Source organism: Canis lupus, chromosome 33 (genome assembly GCF_003254725.2).
Source record: "Canis lupus dingo isolate Sandy chromosome 33, ASM325472v2, whole genome shotgun sequence".
Taxonomy (NCBI): domain Eukaryota; kingdom Metazoa; phylum Chordata; class Mammalia; order Carnivora; family Canidae; genus Canis; species Canis lupus.
This window is the reverse complement of record NC_064275.1, coordinates 17,567,518-17,586,980: the sequence shown is the minus strand read 5'-3', so window position 1 is coordinate 17,586,980 and position 19,463 is coordinate 17,567,518. Positions and strand designations below refer to the sequence as shown.

Below are 19,463 nucleotides of genomic sequence, written 5' to 3'. Positions count from 1 at the left end.
CACTCTCAGTTTGAAAAGCTAAGCCACTTACTTACATGAATAGGTCAGTAGCATCTTCATAAAAATCTTTTCTGTTAACTTTAGCTCAAAGGAAGGCTTTATCTTTCCATTCTGAATCTTACTGTACCAATTCTAAACAGGCCGATCAACTTTTTTCTCGCCTTTTGCAAATACCAGTTTTCTCAAAAAAACTGGTTTTTGGATTTTGTCTTTCACTAAAGAAAATGTTTTCTCCTCTAGGACAGAAGGTTTTCTGTGATAAATCTGAGGTTTGCTGTTTCTTGGATTGGTTTCACTTTATAAATCTGTAAACAGATATATTTTACACATATAATACCATTTTAATCTCTATAGCTTTGCAAATTATAAATGAAGGGCAGAGAAATCAAGTAATCTGCCCAAGGCCCAACATAATAAATATTAGAACTGAAACTTAAATTCTGGTGTTCTGATTCTGAATCCTGTGTTCATCTGAAGGTGAATGACTCCAGCCTCATCATGGACTGACTGAAATTTTATCAAGAATATTATTTTATTTTCAGGTAAGGACTCAGAAAAAAGATAAGGCATTGAGAGGAGCATTTCTCTTCCATCTCCCTATAAGTGCTTAACAGAAAAGTAACCCCTTTATTAACTATTCCATTTTAATACTTAAATATACATAATAAACATTGTCTTTAAAAGGCAAAAGCCCAATAAAAACACAGCAAACCATTCTCTAGGTAGCACTAAATAGGTTTCCTATTATGGATTTCTATATGCTCTTGTTTGCCAGTTTGTTAAAATAGGAACATTGCTAAAATAGGAACTGTTAAAATAAAACAGTATCTGTCCTAATGAATAGCATAATTTATTATTTATAAACTTCTTTTTCCCAGCACAAATTCATTCTTGGTTTGGGAAGATGCAGGATTGATTGATTGATTGATTGATTGATTTATTGACTTCATTTATTTATTCATGAGACACACACAGAGAGAAAGAGAGAGAGAGGCAGAGACACAGGCAGAGAGAGAAGCAGGCTCCATGCAGAGAGCCCAATGCAGGACTCGATCTTGGGTATCCAGGATCAGGCCCTGGGCCAAAGGCAGCGCTAAACCGCTAAGCCACCCGGGCTGCCCAAGATGCAGATTTTAAAGTTAAAATGATCCTTCTGCAAATTAATAGGTACACAACATTTAAAACAATGCTGAAATTCTAGGTGTTCAACTCTAGTTGGCATAAAGGATTTTGAATCTTCAGCTAAATTAGAGGCCATCAGTCTTAAGATTTCCTGTTATATTTGCAATAAAGCATCTCAACAGATGGATTCCAGAATAGGTCACAGAACTGTGAAAAGAAAAGAAAAATTTTCTTCTTTACTTCAGATGTAGTAACGTATCTGAATTCATCTAACTTAAAAACTCTTTTAAAACTCTTGAGTTTCATATATGAAATAATGTCTTAATTTTTCCTCTCTTCTGCCAGCCTCTTCTATTTTAAAAATGATGATCCATATTCTCAGAATCCTAAAAATTTCACCTTATCCACCAATTTGCCTTTTATTAACCAGATTAAGTTTTTTATTTTTGAGGTAGAATTGACACATTAGCTTCAGTTGTATAACATAATGATTAGATACTCTTATATATTGTGAAAAGGTTGCAGTAAGTCTAGTTAACATCTGTCATCAGGCCTAATTTTTCTTTTTCTTACGATGAGGACTTCTAAGATTTGCTTTCAGCAACTTTCAAATATGCAACACAGTATGATAGTCATCATGTTGTACATTACATTTCAACGACTTATTTTATAACTGGAAATTTGTACCTTTTGATCCCCTTCCCTGTATCCCCTATCCTCCATCCTCCACCTCTGACAACCACCCATCTCTTTATCTATGATTTTGCTTTTTTGTTGTTTCCCAAATTCCACATATAAGTGAGATCATATGGTATTTGTCATTCTCTGCCTGACTTACTTCACTTAGTATAATCCCCTCAAAATCCACCAATGTTGTCACAAATGGCAAGACTTCATTCTTTTCTATGGCCGAATTATATTCCATTGTATATACATAAACACTACACTTTCTTTGTCCATTCATCTATCAATGGACAGTTAGGCTGTTTGGTATCTTGGCTATTGTAAACAATGTTGCAGTGAATGTGGGGGTGCATATATCTTTTCAATCAGTGTTCTTGTTTTCTTTGGATAAATACCTATAAGTGGTATTTTTGGATCATATGGTAATTCTCTTTTTAATATTTTAAGGAACCTCATATTGTTTTCCATAATGTCTGCAGTGATTTCATTCCTAACAGTGCACAAGGTTTCCCTTTTCTCTACATTCTCACCAATGCTTATTATTTGTTTTTTTTTTTTTCCTTTTTGATAATAGCCATTCCAATAGGTGTGAGGTGGTATCTCATTGCAGTTTTGATTTGCATTTCCTTGATGGTTAGTGATGCTAAGCATCTTTTCATATTTTCATCTTCTCCTGTTGGTCATATGTCTGCTTTCTTTGGAAAAATATCTTCAAATCCTCTGCCTATTTTTATTTTTTATTTTTTTGCTATTGAGTTATAGGAGTTATGTAATAAGCCCCTTATCAGATACATGATTTGCAAATTCTTTCAGTAGGTTGCCTTTTCCTTTTGCTGATGGTTTCCTTTGCTGTGCAGGAGCTTTTTTACAGTTCAGTGTAGTCCCTTGTGTTTATTTTTGCTATTGTTGCCTTTGCTTTTGGTGTCAAATCCAAAAAATCATTGCCAAGTCTGATGTTAAGTGTGTAGGTTTTCTTCTAGAAGTTTTATGGCTTCCGGCCTATTTTGAGTTAATTTTTGAGTATAATATAAGACTGTAATCGAAGTTTCATTCTTTTGCCGACACCATTTACTGACATTGCCCTTGTCCCACTGTATATTCTTGGCTTGTCATAGTGACCATTTATGTGTGGGATTATTGGTGGGCTGTTCTGTTCCACTGATCTATGTATCTTTTTTGTATGCCAGTACTACTTTTTTGATTACTGTAGCTTTATAATATAGTTTGAAATCAGGGAACATGATACCTTCAGCTTTGTTCTTTCTCAAGATTGCTTTGGCTATTTGTGGTTCCATACAAATTTTAAGATTGTTCTATTTCTGTGAAAATGTCATTGGAATATCTTCTATTCTGCTTTTTATTTCCCAGACTAAAAGTTTTGATCTTTTTAGTTTTTTTTTTTTTGACACTCAACAACCTTAATACTTTAGACCTTTTGTTATTTTTAAAAATTATCACCATTATTGTGTCTATTATTGTCTACTCATCTTACTATATCATCTATATGCATCCATCCATTTGACAGCTGGAAGTGACCACATGGTTTCTTGGGATACACGGACTTTTTTGAATACACTATGACTTTTATGGATATAGGAATGGTATATACCTGTATATAAAACAAGTAAAATATTTTCTCCTGTACTCCTGATTCCCTTCTTGATAAAATACAGCATTTTAAGCTTTTTGACCAAAGCTGTCTGCTTGAGAACAGCCCATAATGATTTCTGGGTTATAAGTGAAGTTTAGCATTTAAACTTTTGCCTATAGCCTTAAAGGCCAACATTTGCTGGACTGTACTTCCACCTTTCTCCTACAAGGATCATATAAGAAGAGAAGGAAATAAAACCTGACATATTTTATAATAATTATTTCGTGAACAGGCCAAACTTCTTTCTGGAGGGATGGACTAGGACTTGGTCATGAGCATAAAACCAAGGAATGTGTTTAACTATTTTCTGAATTGGGTTTTGAGAGCTACAGAGTATAGCCTGCCAAATTCCTGTATGTGGTCCCTATGGTACAGTGAATGCTGAAGTTCTTGAAAGTCACCAGGCTTCTACACCTCAGGTCTTAGACTTGTATGGCTTCTGCAGTACTTTGGTCACTTATGGTGAGTACAGAGGCAGCAGTGATTCCAGGACCATACAGCAGAGAATGCTGACATATCTAAAGAAAGGATTATCTCTAAAAAATACTGAGAATCTGATAATCTGGGTTGTTGGCCTAACCATGCTACTTACTGACTGATTTTAGGCAAAAAAGGAAAATTAACATTTATTATATGGCTGTGTGTACATCGGTCACAATACATTTTATTATTCTCTAACAATCATATTTTTACTAGGGAGAAAACAGACTCAGAAAATGAAGTAAGTTGCTTTAAAATCTATAGCCAAGAAGTAAAGATTTATTTATCCATGAGAGACACAGAGAGAAAGAGGCAGAGACACAGGCAGAGGGAGAAGCAGGTTCCATGCAGGAAGCCCAATGCGGGACTCAATCCTGGATCCTGGAATCAGGCCCTGAATCAAAGGCAGATGCTCAACCATTGAGCCACCCAGGCTTCCCTGTTCTATTTAAACAAATATCTCTCTGCAACTCCACTTCTTTGACTTACAAACATCCCTAACTAGGCATAGGGATGTTTACTCTGAGGACCAGGTAAGTGTTATGAATGATGTAGTGACGTAACCACCCCAAGACCATCTGTTTTCAGATAGCTCAGTTGTTATTAATGTCGAGCCACAATCCAATCTGATTGGTCTGATGACATATAGCTCAAAGCAGTGTGGAACTACTGTTAGATCATTCCCTTGTTTGGAACACTATAATTCTATTAACGTAGATCAAGAAAACACTGTCAGTTTTTTCCAGCCTCACTGAACTGTTAATTCATATTCAACTTATAGTCAACTAAAGCTTAATTTTTTCCCAATAAATGCTGCTCTTAAGCCACAATCTGTCCATCTTATGTTTGTGCTGCATTTTTAGTGAAGGTCTCACTTCCTTCTTATTAAATAGTTAAAAGAAACAGCTATTGGGGATCCCTCGGTGGCTCAGCAGTTTGGTGCCTGCCTTTGGCCCAGGGTGCCGTCCTGGGGTCCCGGGATCGAGTCCTGCGTAGGGCTCCCGGTGTGGAGCCTGCTTCTCCCTCTGCCTGTGTCTCTGCCTCTCTCTATGTCTATCATGAATAAATAAATAAAATCTTAGAAAAAAAAAAAAAGAAACAGCTATTGTTCTATGACAATGCTCAGGGTTCTAGGAAGTAGGATTTCACTCCTGCCTGTAGGAATCTCCATTGTACAGATGGGACACAGACAAATGAACAGGATAAATACCTGAATGAAAGTCAAGGGAGAAGAGCATTTTGTAGAAATGAGTGAATGAAGGATTTTGACAGGCATGTTCATAATTACAAACAATTTAAATGTGATCTGGATTGGTAGGACCTTGAATAACTGATGAGGGGACAGTTTCATATAAAACTGTTACTTGGTTTCATTATTTCTCATAGCAAATACTATAGTGCCTTCCATAAAGAAGTTAGAGTAAGAAAATCATATGGAAATGGTACTGTATCTTTGCTCTAATACAAGGCACTTACTACATCCAAGGTATATGCTCAAAGTACAAACTCATGTTTCATCACTAAACTATATCAAATATCTCAAAATTGCCAGCTCGAGAAATAACCATTCTGTCTGCTACCAATGCTTAACTCTAACTTATGTGAAGCATTTCTTTTTTAAAGAAAAATTTTTATCCCTCACAGCCTGAATAAGGTTTCTTTCATAAAAATAATGTAGTTTTTTTTGTTTGTTTTTGAAAGTGAGAAGAGCATGGCAGTATCTTTATTGTGGCTATTGTTTAGCTGATTTTAAAAAGTAAAAAGTTTGGGCAGTCCGGGTGGCTCATGGTTTAGAGCCGCCTTCAGCCCAAGGCGTGATCCTGGAGACCAGGATCCAGTCCCACATCGGGCTCCATGCATGGGGCCTGCTTCTCCCTCTGCCTATGTCTTTGCCTCGCATTCTGTGTGTCTCATGAATGAATAAGTAAAATCTTAAAAAAAAAAAAAAAAAGGAAAAAGTTTTCACTTCTGCTGTGGTCTAGGGTTGAGCAAGGCTGAGGCAGAAAGAGAAGGAAGATACCTACAGGGAAGATCCAGCAAAAGCCTGCAGAAAGCAGACAAAATAGAGGGAAGAAAAAATAAAAGTGCTGATGGGTTGTACCAATAAATCATGGCTACGTGTGTAGTATTCCAAACTCCTCTTATTTTAAGTGATACCTCAATGGAAGAAACACTATATAATATATAACAAATACAAACTAAGAAACACTATGTATATATTTATGTTTTATATGTATTTATATATATATTTTTATATATGTGTATCAAACACAAAGGATGTTAGTTACAAAATAAATCAAGTCTTACCTTACAGGAAACAACTGAGGAAAACATCCTTGTGTTTCACTCTCAACAAATTTTTGGATCTGAAGCACTTGTTTTAAAAGATGTCCCTTGGAAGATTTGTCAATTTTTGTTAATACCATCTGTAAGAAAACAAATATTTAAGCATTGGAAATAAAGATCTTTTTAATATACAGTTTTACACACTTTAGCTACAATTTTTAAAAAAGATTTATTTATTTATTCTAGAGAGAGAATGAGGGCACAGGAGGAAGGGCAGGGGGAGGGAAAGAGAAACCTTAGCTGACTCTGGCTGAGCACAGAGTCCCATGCAGGGCTCAATTCCACAACCCCAAGATCACAACCTGAGCCAAAAACAAGAATTGGACACTTAACCAACTACGCCACCCAGGCATCCCTAGCTACAAATGTTTAATAACAATTAGGTGACCTTTGTAAGTTTCTTAATCTCTCTATACTTATTTTTTCATCTATAAAATAAAAGTGACACCCCCAAAAGGAGTTACCATGAGGATTAAATGAGTTAATGCATGCAATGTATAAAGCATATATGATGTGTTTGCTGTTTAATGGTGCTTTAAATACAGAGAGCCATAATATCTTGGATTCAAGACCAGTGAAAAGGACCCTTGAGCCATATTTGCAATTGACATAAAACAAATGTTTCATGCAATCACTATATATGTTAACTAAGATACATAGTATTATTGGGTTGATCCATATAAAACTGCCAACTTACAATCATTTTTGACCAGGAAATAGTTCTGCCTTAAATATAATAATATAATGGAAAACTAGAAATCAGGCTATTTGTATCTTATATCCACTACAATTATAGGAATGATTACAAAATCAATTAAAAAGTAAAACTTTGATCTATCAATTTTCCTGGGGAATTTCTATAAAATTAAATTTCCTGAAATAATAACCTATGCTTTTCAGTTATAGAAAATGTTAATGGCAAAAGGAGTGAGAGGCAGAAAGTTTGTGGTTTCTAATGACTTGTGAGTCCCTCGAATTTGGAATCTTTCCTCATAAGAGCAAATATGCTGATATTTAAAAGGAGGCATATTTTTTCTATCACAACCTCTTTTCCAAAGAAGAAAGTAATATTTCCTTAAAGTTAAAACTGAGGAAAATATATGATTTCACAAATTGGTATCTATGATACCAAATTAGGAATACTATATCACTTAATAAAACCAGTTTGGCACTATTGAGTATTTTCTGCTATATGAACTATAATCCAACTTTTGGCTCCTCATACTAATTGTAGTTCTAGTTTTTGCTTCACAGGGCTTTTGCAAATCCCCAAATTCCATAACCACAAGAACACAAAAGTGTTGCTGACTAGCAACATGGTTGGATTTGCATTAAACTTTACTGATACGTTTTAGTGGTCTCCTAACTTTTTTTTGAAACCAAGTTATAGTCAATGGGTTCTTCACTTTTCCTTTGGAACTCTGGGGTGCTATTTTATCTGGAGAACTCATGAAGCAAAGAAAATATAGATACTAACCTACTAAGTTGTCTATTCTAGGACAAACAGAAAAAACAGAGGTACGATATTCCCAGAAGAAATTTTCTTTTCTTAAAGAATGTAAAAATCCTACCTGTGTATGCTGGAGCCAGCTATTTTCTTGAAATGATTCTTAAACTTCAAAAACTAGCAAATTTTTCAGTTGCAATTTCATTGACATTTTGGTAAGTACTATATGCAAACTGCTGTTAAAAAGCCACTAACATGTTTTAGACAAGTATTTATATTGCCATTAAAAAAAAATGAAAGGGAAAAGCACTTCAGAACACTAAAAGAACAGTTTAAAAATACTTTGATTATAATTTTGAAAACCTAACGCTGAGAGAAAGAAAAGAAAATAGAAGTACCATAGAACTTACCTATTAAAGGCTGATAAAAAGATTATTCAAAAACTACTCTTGCAGAGGTAAGATCTGCTCTCTCACTAAAGAGAGAGCAGGCACACACACACATACACACACACACAGACTCAAGTGCACATGCATATACACAAACTGGTATTTCCAATAGCAACCATAATTCAAAAGAAATACTTACCACATAAGGTAATGCAAATTCTTCACACATTCCTATGGCAATATTGTCAGTTTTTTGAATTCCAACAACACTATCCACTAACAAAAATGTTCTCATCAAACTATAAGAATGCAGAAATAAAAATTAATGACAATATAAAATATACTCATTCATTTCTCCCCCTGACCCTTACTACGCTAAGAAATTTTTCCTTTGGATAATTTTCACTCCAAAATTTAAAGATTTTTTTAGGCAAAAGGAATTCTCGGTTCACCAGAAGTCCATCCTACAATCCAATAAATCTCAATGCTGTTACTTTCAATCACTACATTTACTAAATATTAATTTATTTCAATAGCAAGTATTGGACCTAAGATCCCCTGCCAAGGACTGGACACAAAGATGAGTGAGTCTCTTCCTTTAGAAGCTTGAACTCTAGTGGGAGAACAAGACATGACCTCAATTACCTATAAGTTATCAAAAATATGTCTAAATTTTCAAATATTACTTTAAGACTAACAGGTAAGAGAAAACAGACACATTATGTTTTGTATTTTTTTGTGTAAATATTTCATCTTAGTTTCTATGTAAAGCTATAACAAGCAAGATACTTGCAGATACTTCTTTATACTTCAAAAGTTTGTTTTATACGTTGTGGTAATGCTTGAAACATAGAACTGCCATTTGACTACCTATGGAGACAACAAAAGTAACGTTTATAGATGATGTGGTGTCAGAAGTATTTAAAATAGGGCAGCCCTGGTGGCTCAGCAGTTTAGTGCCGCCTTCAGCCCAAGGTGTGGTCCTGGAGACCTGGGATCGAGTCCCACGTCGGGCTCCCGGTGCATGGAGCCTGTTTCTCCCTCTGCCTGTGTCTCTGCCTCTCTCTCTCTCTCTCTGATGAATAAATAAATAAAATATTTTAAAAAAGTATTTAAAATATACTGAGGTTTATTTATTTATTTATTTAAATATACTGAGGTTTTTAAGAAAATTAATGAACTCTGCTGAAATACATTTATAGTCTCAATTTAGAAAACCCCTTGAATTTAACATTAAGCTAATCTATAGGAAAAAAATTAAGCAAGCATTATATACCTTGGCCCTAAATATTATATTACAGAATATTATGAGAGTAAAATGTACTTTCTAAAAGAAGTCACTTGCTAATGTGAAGTCATAATGTGGAGAATGTTAATGTTCCATTAATGAAAATGTGCTTTTGGATTAAACTTATAAGAAAATTTTTTCCTTACTTCCTTCGTTCTTTTAGATAGGTTTCTACCATGTCAACAAAATCTTCAGGAGCTCTATAGCCATAACCTGGCATGTCCACCAATGTAAAATATTTTCCAACTTTGAAAAAATTCATTTTCTTTGTGTGTCCCTGATAAAATAAATGGAAAAATAAAAGCTTTCTTAAAATATGTCCTTTACATGTTTAATGACTCAAAATATTTTCTATTCAATCAGCAAATATTTATTAAGAGCCTAAGTGTCCTGAATATAATCCTAGCTGTGCTGATGATGATACAGGAAAAGATAAAAGAGAAGTGGATAAAAGAGAAGTGGCTGGAGATAAGCTTAGATGACACTACTTCTTCCCTCCAATTCATTCTTAAGAGAATCTATATGACTTAGAAGAACTTTTGATTAGGAATATGTACCCAAAATATGTTGGGAGTCTTTTCATTAGCTCTCTCTCTCAGTGAAAAGTTACCTTGTAATGGTGTCACGTATTAGTCAGTATTCTCTGATGAATAATATATTTCCACTTTAAAGAGAAATAAATTATGGCACAGATTGGTTAAACTAAAAATACTTACTGCCAGTCATATAGGTTTTCATAAAACCTAGATGCAAAACCTGATAGACTACTGCTTCCCTAGAATCAGCATGTTTTGCATGTTTCATTAGATGGTTTTAGTGCTTTCATTAAACCATTTTTAAAAAGAATGTACAGCACTATAAAATATATGTTAAACTAAAACGATGTAAAGATGATAAAAAGTCAGGGTCTCGTGTCCAATGGCACTATTAATCAGAAAGCAAAAGATTAAGATAAACAATTTAAAAAGTAAATTGTTTGGAATTAGAACAAATATTTTCAGAGGAATGTCAAGAATACATTTCTTCCATTGTCCTCTCAAAGCAGGAAGGCAACCCACCCTACCTAGAAATGAGAGGTTAGCTGTATTACTTGGTGAGACAGAGAAGGCCTAAGGATAGGAGGTTTAATGAATTATAACAATCATTAGCATCAGCAATGGAGCCAGGGAATCAACTATATGAAGAAATGGGGAGCAAGAGAAGACTAGTGAAGCTTCATGGAAGGGTTCCAACGCAAGGAAAGGGGGGGCAGTGAGCCGTAGGTTAGTGGGAACGTTTGCCATGGATAGATAATAAGCTGAGGGGAACTAGGGCTGAGTTTTAGGGACACGGTATCTTAGATATTGGTGGTGTGCATTATTGAGAAAGAGTAAAGGAAATTTAAAAAAGGACAGAAAGCTACTATAGCAAACTGGGTGGGATAATCTCATAATTTGGCCCTGGGTAAACTGAGGTCTACCTAATATATATATGTATATGTATGCAAGTATCTCTATATCTTATCTACATCTATATATAAAGAGAGAAGGGGTAGGAAAAGAGAGGGAGAAAGAAGTTAGCAAAGTATACAAGATTATAGGAGAAAAAAAACCACTTCAAAGCAGTTTCCTCTAAAATCATTCATTTGGGGAATATAAAAAATAGTGACAGGGAATAAAGGGGAAAGGAGAAAAAATAAGTGGGAAATATCAGAAAGGGAGACAGAACATGAAAGACTCCTAACTCTGGGAAACGAACTAGGGGTGGTGGAAGGGGAGGTGGGCGGGGGGTGGGGGTGACTGGGTGGCGGGCACTGAGGTGGGCACTTGACGGGATGAGCAGTGGTTGTTATTCTGTATGTTGACAAATTGAACACCTATAAAAATAAATTTATTATTAATAAAAAATAAAATAAAATCAGTGTGGAACTAGATGATCATTCTTAAACGAATACAGAACGGCAATAGAACACTTAACCTGGCAACTCTTTTGAAAAGATTTGGACAAAAGATTTCCTCAAGAAACTGGCAAGACAACTAAAATCCAGACATACTTCCTTTTTCTTCAGGAAAATATAAAGGCATTAATAAAATGTCTCACTTTACTACTTGTTTGAAAGAAATCATTGTTCTAGGAACTTAACAAGTATGACTGCTTGTAACTCTCAACATTAGTCACTTTAGTCATTTCAGAGATAGTTCAGACATGTTTTAATTTCAGTAGCTATTTCTTTTATATCTCACCTCCCCAACCTTTTCCTTCAACATACCGGCTTTTTGGAGACTCTGACTTCGACGTCTGGGGCCAGTGAAAATAAGGCTTTTATTAGAGAGGATTTTCCAACATTGCTTCTGCCTATAAAACATACCTTATACAAGGAAAAAGAAGATAACTGAATACTAGGTATATATATTCATTTTTGTTATATGTTGTATTAGCTGCAAAAATCTGTCAGACTAGGGATCCCTGGGTGGCGCAGCGGTTTGGCGCCTGCCTTTGGCCCAGGGCGCGATCCTGGAGACCCAGGATCGAGTCCCACGTCGGGCTCCCGGTGCATGGAGCCTGCTTCTCCCTCTGCCTGTGTCTCTGCCTCTCTCTCTCTCTCTGTGACTATCATAAATAAATAAATAAATCAAAAAAAAAAAAAATCTGTCAGACTATTGTCTTGCCTAGCCATGTAGAAAGGTGGTTTATGTTCAGTCAAACCTCAAATTCTAACATATAGCTACTATCTACTGAATGATTCCCAGTGCCACGTACTGTTCAAAGCACTTAACGTAAATTTTATTATCTAGGGACACCTGGGTGGCTCAGTGGTTGATGATCTGCCCTCAGCTCAGGTAGTGATCCTGGGGTCCTGGAATCGAGTCCCACATGGAGCTCCCCACAGGGAGCCTGCTTCTCCCTCTGCCTGTGTCTCCACCTCTGTGTGTCTCTCATGAATAAATAAATAAAATCTTAAAAAAGAATGTTTTCTTACCTATTTTTACAGTATCTCTATAAGGTAGGTAATACTATTATCCCCATTTTACAAATGATAAAACTAGAGGCAGAGAGAGGCTAAAAAAGCGGCCCAAAATTATATAGCTAGAAAGGGAAGAAGTGGGAATTTAAACTCGGAACATCTATATCCAGAACCTGTGCCTTGAATTACATTATGCTACTCAAGAATATCTGGGACATTTATTAAGCATTCCATATTTACAAAGCTTTTTGAAGTTAAAAACTAGATGCATTCCAACAAAACTTATTCTCAAGTACAACTACAAGTCTGAAACTGCCGGGAAACTGATTTTTCCCTAAAAAAAAAAAAATCCCAGAGTAGACTGTAACACCACTGTATTTATAGGTTATTCCTCCCCCTTGACCTCTCACTCCAATTAAAGTTTTCCCCTTTAGACTTCTATAGCCTAGAAAGAAACATAATGTTCCTGATACTAACCATTAATATACATGACCCTGCTTTTTAACATGGTATTGAAGGAGGTACAATACTAACCAGTGGTTCTTTTTTTTTTTTTTTTTAAGATTTATTTCATATGAGAGAGAGAGAGAGAGAGACGGGCAGAGGGAGGAGCAGGCTCCATGCAGGGAGCCTGACGTGGGACTCGATCCAGGACCCGGGGTCACACTCTGGGCCGAAGGCGTCGCTGAACCGCTGCCCCCAACCAGTGGTTCTTGGTGAAGGTGGTATCACCCTCTGCAGGGGGGGGGGGGGGGGGGGGGGGGGGGGGGGGGGGCTTTGGGAATCTGTAAGAGTATTTCTACTTATGGATACGACTGGGTGGCACTCAGTGGGTGGGGCCGGGGGACGCTAAATATTTTGCAAGACTGGGGTCTGTCCTTCAACAGGAGTTGATCTGAGTCCTGCATAAATTTCAAATGCTCTGCCGGATTAAATCCAATAACAGTATGAGTAAGACTGAATTTAAAAAAAAAAACAAAAAACGAATTACACAAAAAGTCCGGAATTCAGAAGCTTCAGTCAAAATACGATACTATCTCAAAATCTTTAAATGACCTCCCTACACCCTTAGTTCCCACTATTCAAACTATCACACCAGTTGTAATTAGAAGGACAGTTTCCACCGCCCTGGTGCAGTCCCAAGTAATGACATCCGTGAGGCACGCGTTAAAGGCACTCTCCGTGGAATTTCACTCACGCTGTTTAAGACCATAAACCTACGTGGTTGCCATGTATATGTGATTATTATTTTTTGGACAGGAAACCGAGACTGGGTGAAAATGACGTACGTTTAAGGGCCACCACCACATTTGTGGGACTATGAAGACTTTTCATTTTCTTCACTCGTCTGTCTCGTTCCTCTCGGCACGTTTTCCCCACTTTCATTAAAAGAGAAAGAGGTCACAAAAGGCCAGTCAGGTTTTTTTTTGTTTTGTTTTTTGAACTGGTTTGGGCTTCGCTATCTTTTCCATATTCATTTACCCCAAAATAACTAAAACTACACATGTTTTCGTTAAATTCTATGCGCAGATTCTATGCGGATTTAGTTAAAATAATTCTATGCGTCCACACAGAGTTGGAAAATCTCTCAAAAATAAATAAATAAATAAATAAATAAATAAATAAATAAAAATAAAAATAAAAATAAAAATAAAAATAAAAATAAAAAAAAAAAAGAAAAGAAAATCTCTGTCGGTGCCAACGACAGGTGAGGGCAGGAGGCCCCAGCCGCCGCGACCCGGGGGCAGGGGCGGCTCTCACCTCAGGGTGAGGGAGGTCCGGGGCGTGGTCGAGACGCACGGCGGAGCTGACGTACTCGATGCGGTGCCGGCCGCCGGCGGTGAAGACGCTCTCCGCCCGGGAGATGGCCTCCAGGCTCGGGTCAAAGGTCTTCACGTGGAGGCCCACCCTCGAGTCCGGTGTGAGCTGCCGCTCCAGCTCCCGTAAGGGGAACGCGAGCTTCGTCATTTGTCTCTGGGGCAGCCTGAGAACTTCCGCGAAGGTGCGGAAAGCGCTGCAAGCTCGGCTCACGCGGCCCGGAACCGCCGGCCGCTCCAGGAGCCTGCTCGCGGCTCGCCGCAACCCCCGCGCGGTCATTTTGCGCTCCCACAAGCCCCGCGGCGTGTGGTCTGCGCCTGGGTGACGCGCCGCTCCCGCTACGCCTGCTGGGAATTGTAGTCTCCTCCGGCCTCACGCGTTTCCGCCCCAGAGCTCGAGGCGGAGGTTTCCTTGCGGGGGTGGGGGGGCGGGGGACTCAGGAACTGATGGTTGAGTCACACGTAGCCGCTCGCTGACGACTGTGCCTTTGACATGTATTATCACCGTGAAGCGGTTGTTAGACAGTTACAGAGGTGAAAAGACATATTCGGGCTGCGTGGCCCTTGAGTATCAAACGAAGGAGCAGATGTGTGAAACTCTGGTAGATTCCAGGCCTGTTTACCCCTCGCTGTATCCGGTGGTGTCACGGATCATCGACGTTGATGCGGACGTTCCCATCACTCGGCGGAGATGTGATGAGCTGTTGTAGAGCTGCGATGGATGCACAGTCCCAGAGGAAACTGTCAAAAGTCCGGGAAAATCAGGCCACATCAGTGTTAAAAGATTCAGTCCGGTGGATGGGGTGTTGCCATGGTACCCTAGGTGTTCTTGTGATAGCTTGACTGACGGTTGGCAGCATGTGGGTTCCAGGGGGTCTGTCTGGGTGAAGTAGCTCCCTCTGCAAAGGACCTAGCCTCCTGGCTGGGCAGGGTTTCAGGCCTTCGATTCAGAATAAGATTTAAATCCCAGTGGGGAAGAGGAACGTGGATTAGGAAACCAAGCAGCTACTTAAATCATGCAGAGTTTGCAAACATAACAAGGAGGTGAGATAGGGCTTGAATTGTCCCAAGGGCATCGCTCTTCCCCGGGGAACTCTGCAAATCCCTCCTGGGTCTAGGTCCACAGCACTGAAGTTAGCATGTATTTTGCTAAACAGAAAGAAGCTGGGAGAGGCCGATAAATGAGGATTGTATTCCTCACACTGAAGCACTGTGTACTCCCCTGTATAATACTGTAGGGTACATTATCTAACAGAGTGGTAAGGCATCCCCTGCAAGATTCCATCATTTGTTAATTCATCAAATATGTAATGAGCACCAACTATATGGCAAGTGCTACACTAGACGCTGGAGATGTATCAGAGAGTAAATTGAACAGAAATGTTAATTCTGTCCCCATGTTATTGTCTTGAGACAACAAATAAGTAAAACACGGAATATATTAGATGATGAATGCTTAGGAAAAAGCCAAAGATGAGTCACGAGGTTGTGTGTGTGTGTGTGTGTGTGTGTGTGTGTGTGTAGCCATTATGTTGAAGTCAGATGGGCAGCTGGCTCTGCCATTAAGTCACAGTGGTAGAATGTGAGTCCAGCACTCATGACGGCCATTCTTCCCAGCTACGTGGAGGACACCAAAGGCGCTTGAAGAGACAATGATGCTAACACACAAAGAAAAACAATATCGAGAAGCGGGGGTCCAGGCAGCATAACTCCTGATGAGCTATGTTGACTATCATGTTCTCTGTCCTTCAGCTCTTCAGTCACACAAGTCATCATGTTCCTCACCTTCACCTTTACTGGACTGTATATGACATGGATTTGGCTGCAACCAAGAGTCCTGATTAATATAGCACTGTAGGATGTTGTGTGGTTCCTCGTGTAAATCCAGAGCCGTCAGACTTGTGGGATAGTTGGAATGTCCTAGGTAAATTTCAACCCTATTAGAGAGAAGTCATGGTAGAGCTTTAGGGCTTGAAGTTAAGTACCTGTGACAGCAGATTAGGCAAGCCAAATGTTATCCTCCCTTACTGTATTGGCTGGACTTTAGGGAGTTTAAGTCTCCCTTCCACTCACAGTATTTCCTCATCCAGTGGGTATTTATCATCTTTGGTAAAGGTCAGTAATCTAGTTACATTGTGAAAATCAGCAGAGTTCAGGATGTGTTTATGGTTCATCCTCCTGAGAAAAAGTACCTTGTGTTTGACAGTTTAGAAGGTAGTTTACCACAAAATTAACAAGATCTTACTACTTAGTATGACTTGGGGAGGTATTATATACTTTGCATATATTCCTTAGCATTAGCGTTTATTGCTACAATCTGGCTGGCCTAAATGCCATAGTATTACTCTGTCACCTTCATCTAATGAGAATGGGAGGAACACAGAACAGTGGCAGGATCTTAGCATTAGGACAGGGTTATCTCAATTGTTCCCTCAGTAATGTCTGTCTCTATAATGACTGGCCGTTAGTTCTGGGGTGATCTCAACTTATGTTCAAATTCTATAGGTGTCAAATTTAGGGAATCCATCTAAGACACTGAGAAGGCAAACACTGTAGGCTGAACTAGGTAGATAGAGTCAATAACATCAGCAAATCAGCAAGCATAGCATACACGTAGATCAACTCTCATCTAAGGCCAAGAAGTTTGCATGCTCTGCCAGAAGCAAAGGCAGAAATTCTAGAAAACTCACTTCTAGATGCAGAGAAAGGTAAAGATCTCAGTGTCCAATTGACACAAAACATTTTCCTACCATACTCTTCCCTAGTAATAGTAATTAACATGTATTAAGTGCCTGCTATGCCTGGAATTGACCTGGGTGCCAGGAATAAAAGAAAAACAGGGTCACCATCTAATAGGGACCTCCAACTCTTGTAATAGGAAGAAAATATTGGGAGAAAGGAAGAAGGAGGAGGCATTATATGAATGGGAGCACCATGGAAGAACTTTCCACATGTAACTTAAATCGCTTAGGTTGTAATGACTACTATCTGAATGAATGCAGTAAATTTAAAATGCATTTAATTATATTTTTCTCAAGTTTTCTGCACAACAGCTCATTTTATTTAAAAAATGTACATTAGGGGGATGCCTGGGTGGCTCAGCAATTGCACATCTACCTTAGGCTCAGGGCATGATCCCAGAGTCCCGGGATCAAGTCCCACATCAGGCTCCCTGAATGGAGCCTGCTTCTCCCTCTGCCTATATCTCTGACTCTCTCTGTGTGTCTCTCATGGATTAAATAAATAAAATGTTTTTAAAAAGTTTCTTAAAAAAATAAAAATAAAAAATAAAAAAGTGCATTAGGGATCCCTGGCTAGTGCAGTTGGTTAAGCATCCAACTCTTGGTTTCCACTCAGGTGGTGATGTCAGGATCATGAGATGGAACCCTGAGTTGGGCTTTGCACTCATTGCAGAGTCTGCAAAAGTTTCTCCTTCCCACTCCCATGCTCCCTGCCCCCACTCTCTCTCACACACTTTCTCTTTAAAATTAATCAATTAATCAATCAATTAAAAATACATTTAAAAAGGTGCGTTAGGGGCCCCCGGGGGGCTCAGTCAGTTAGATGTCTGCCTTCGCCTCAGGACCCTGGGATCGAGCCCCTTGTTGGGCTCCATGCTTAGCGGGCAGCCAGCTTCTCCTTTTCCTTCTGCCTCTTCCCCCGCACTCCTGCTTGTGCTCATGCTATTTCTTTCTTTTTTTATTTCTATTTCATATAAATAAATACATAAATACAATCTTTTAAAAAATGTACATTAGATATCCCCTAACATGTTGACACAAGTTTATGGTGCACACATGCAATGTGATGTATGACTTGTTTCTTTAATGTTCTAACTGGATTGTAAATTATTCTTGAGATTCATTGTTTTACCATCAATCTAGAACAACAGAGATGATCCTCTTCCTCTGGAACTCAACACATAATTTAGTTTCACTTTATATTTCATTAATGTCGCTTTAGAGACTCTCTCTAACTTCAGAGAGGGTTTTTCCTTCAGAGAAGCCTTTTGAGCTTTCTTTTAAGGTTGTGCCTGCTGTACTAAGAGATTTCTTTAAAGAGATCTGGAGATTAAATATCAGACAGTGCTCATGTGTAGGAGGTGAGTTCTTAGAATGATTTGGGTTTGGAGGAAGGGTAATGTAGAGCTTCACTTCCTTCAAAGTTGTTTTTCTCAATAGAAAAAAAATGTTTTATGTAGTCAGTTTTTCTCATTTGTAATTGTGTGTTTGATTTCTGTCATACTTAAGCTATTAAAATATTTTAAAACACTCTTCAACTTGTGTTTTTATATTACTCAGGTTCATTTTTTTTTTGCCAGAAAAAAAAAAAAGCATGGATTTTGCTGTTCTCACTGATGACTTCATTAACATTTTAATTCTTTTTGCCTAATTGACCAAGTTATTTTAATGGGTAAATTTACCTTGTAGTATATCTCTAATCTATATCTTCATTGCTTTATTGTAAGTGAATGGTGTGTTCTCTGGCACCCTGAGTAGATGAGATGCATTCCAGGGGCAGAGCTGTTGAGATATATTCAGATCACTTAATTCACTTACAAATAGATTTGTCACGTGTTCCCAAGACTACTCCCCAGATTCAGTGCTCAGAATTCAGTCCTCCCCAGATTAGGAGGACTCACAGTGCTCAGCATGTGATTGTACTTTTGGCTATGATTTATCACAGTGAAAATACACAAAGCAAAACTGGTAAAGGGGAAGGCACTCAAGGTAATGTCTGGAGGTCAATCAGCCACAAGTTTCTATGAGTCCTTTCCCAGTGGAGTTGCACAGGATGCACCTGATTCTGCCCATAATGTGAGAAATGTCTCCCAGGAACACTTACTTGAGCCTAGACTCTAGCATTTGTATTGCGGGCTGTTCATGTAGTAGTAACTGACTCTAGTCACTGAAATTCCAGACTCTTGGAAGGAAAGCAGGTGCTCAGTATAAACCTCATTTTATCTTTCATACAAACAGTAGAGGTTACACTGAGCCACTCTTGTCATTTAGGTAACATTTTCTAATCAAGTTCCCAAACACCAGCCAAGTGTCAGTCTGTAAACAAGCCCTTCTGGAGATTGCAGTCATAGGCCTGCTATGTTAACTCTTTTCTGTACATTGATTAAAAGGTTAAAAAATTTAAATAATTAGTTAATTTGAGAGAGAGTAGGGGGAGGATAAGAGTGGGAGGGAGAAGGAGGAGGAAAGAATCCTAGGCAGACTCCACACTGAGCACACAGCCTGACTCCAGGCTCGATCCCACGATCCTGAGATCACGACCAGAGCTGAAACC

General features: G+C 38.3%; 1 protein-coding gene and 1 long non-coding RNA gene across 9 annotated transcripts in view; one reads left to right on the top strand and one right to left on the bottom strand.

Annotated features, from left to right (window-relative positions):
- The window catches only part of GTPBP8 (GTP binding protein 8 (putative)), a 75,999-nt gene extending 61,512 nt beyond the window's left edge, over positions 1-14,487 (bottom strand). For 2 of the 8 annotated variants that reach the window (XR_003147552.3, XM_035710035.2), the window contains exons 1-5: positions 14,113-14,485; positions 11,656-11,754; positions 9,554-9,684; positions 8,319-8,418; positions 6,245-6,363 (exon numbers count right to left, since the gene is read on the bottom strand). Coding sequence is in view for 5 of the 8 variants with exons in the window: in XM_035710035.2 (XP_035565928.1) it covers positions 6,245-6,363; positions 8,319-8,418; positions 9,554-9,684; positions 11,656-11,754; positions 14,113-14,448 (785 nt within the window). In the remaining 3 variants the exon portion in view is untranslated. Of the gene's footprint in view, positions 1-932; positions 1,330-6,244; positions 6,364-8,318; positions 8,419-8,989; positions 9,195-9,553; positions 9,685-11,655; positions 11,755-14,112 lie in introns of those variants that run through there. The other 6 variants (XM_025477678.3, XR_007407872.1, XR_007407871.1 and 3 more) reach the window with 6 other exon arrangements.
- A 12-nt stretch (positions 14,488-14,499) lies between these two features.
- LOC125754217 (uncharacterized) lies at positions 14,500-17,218 on the top strand. Its single transcript, XR_007407873.1, has 2 exons — positions 14,500-14,982; positions 15,786-17,218. It is a non-coding gene; the product is annotated as an uncharacterized LOC125754217 (long non-coding RNA).
- The last annotated feature ends 2,245 nt before the right edge of the window (positions 17,219-19,463 follow it).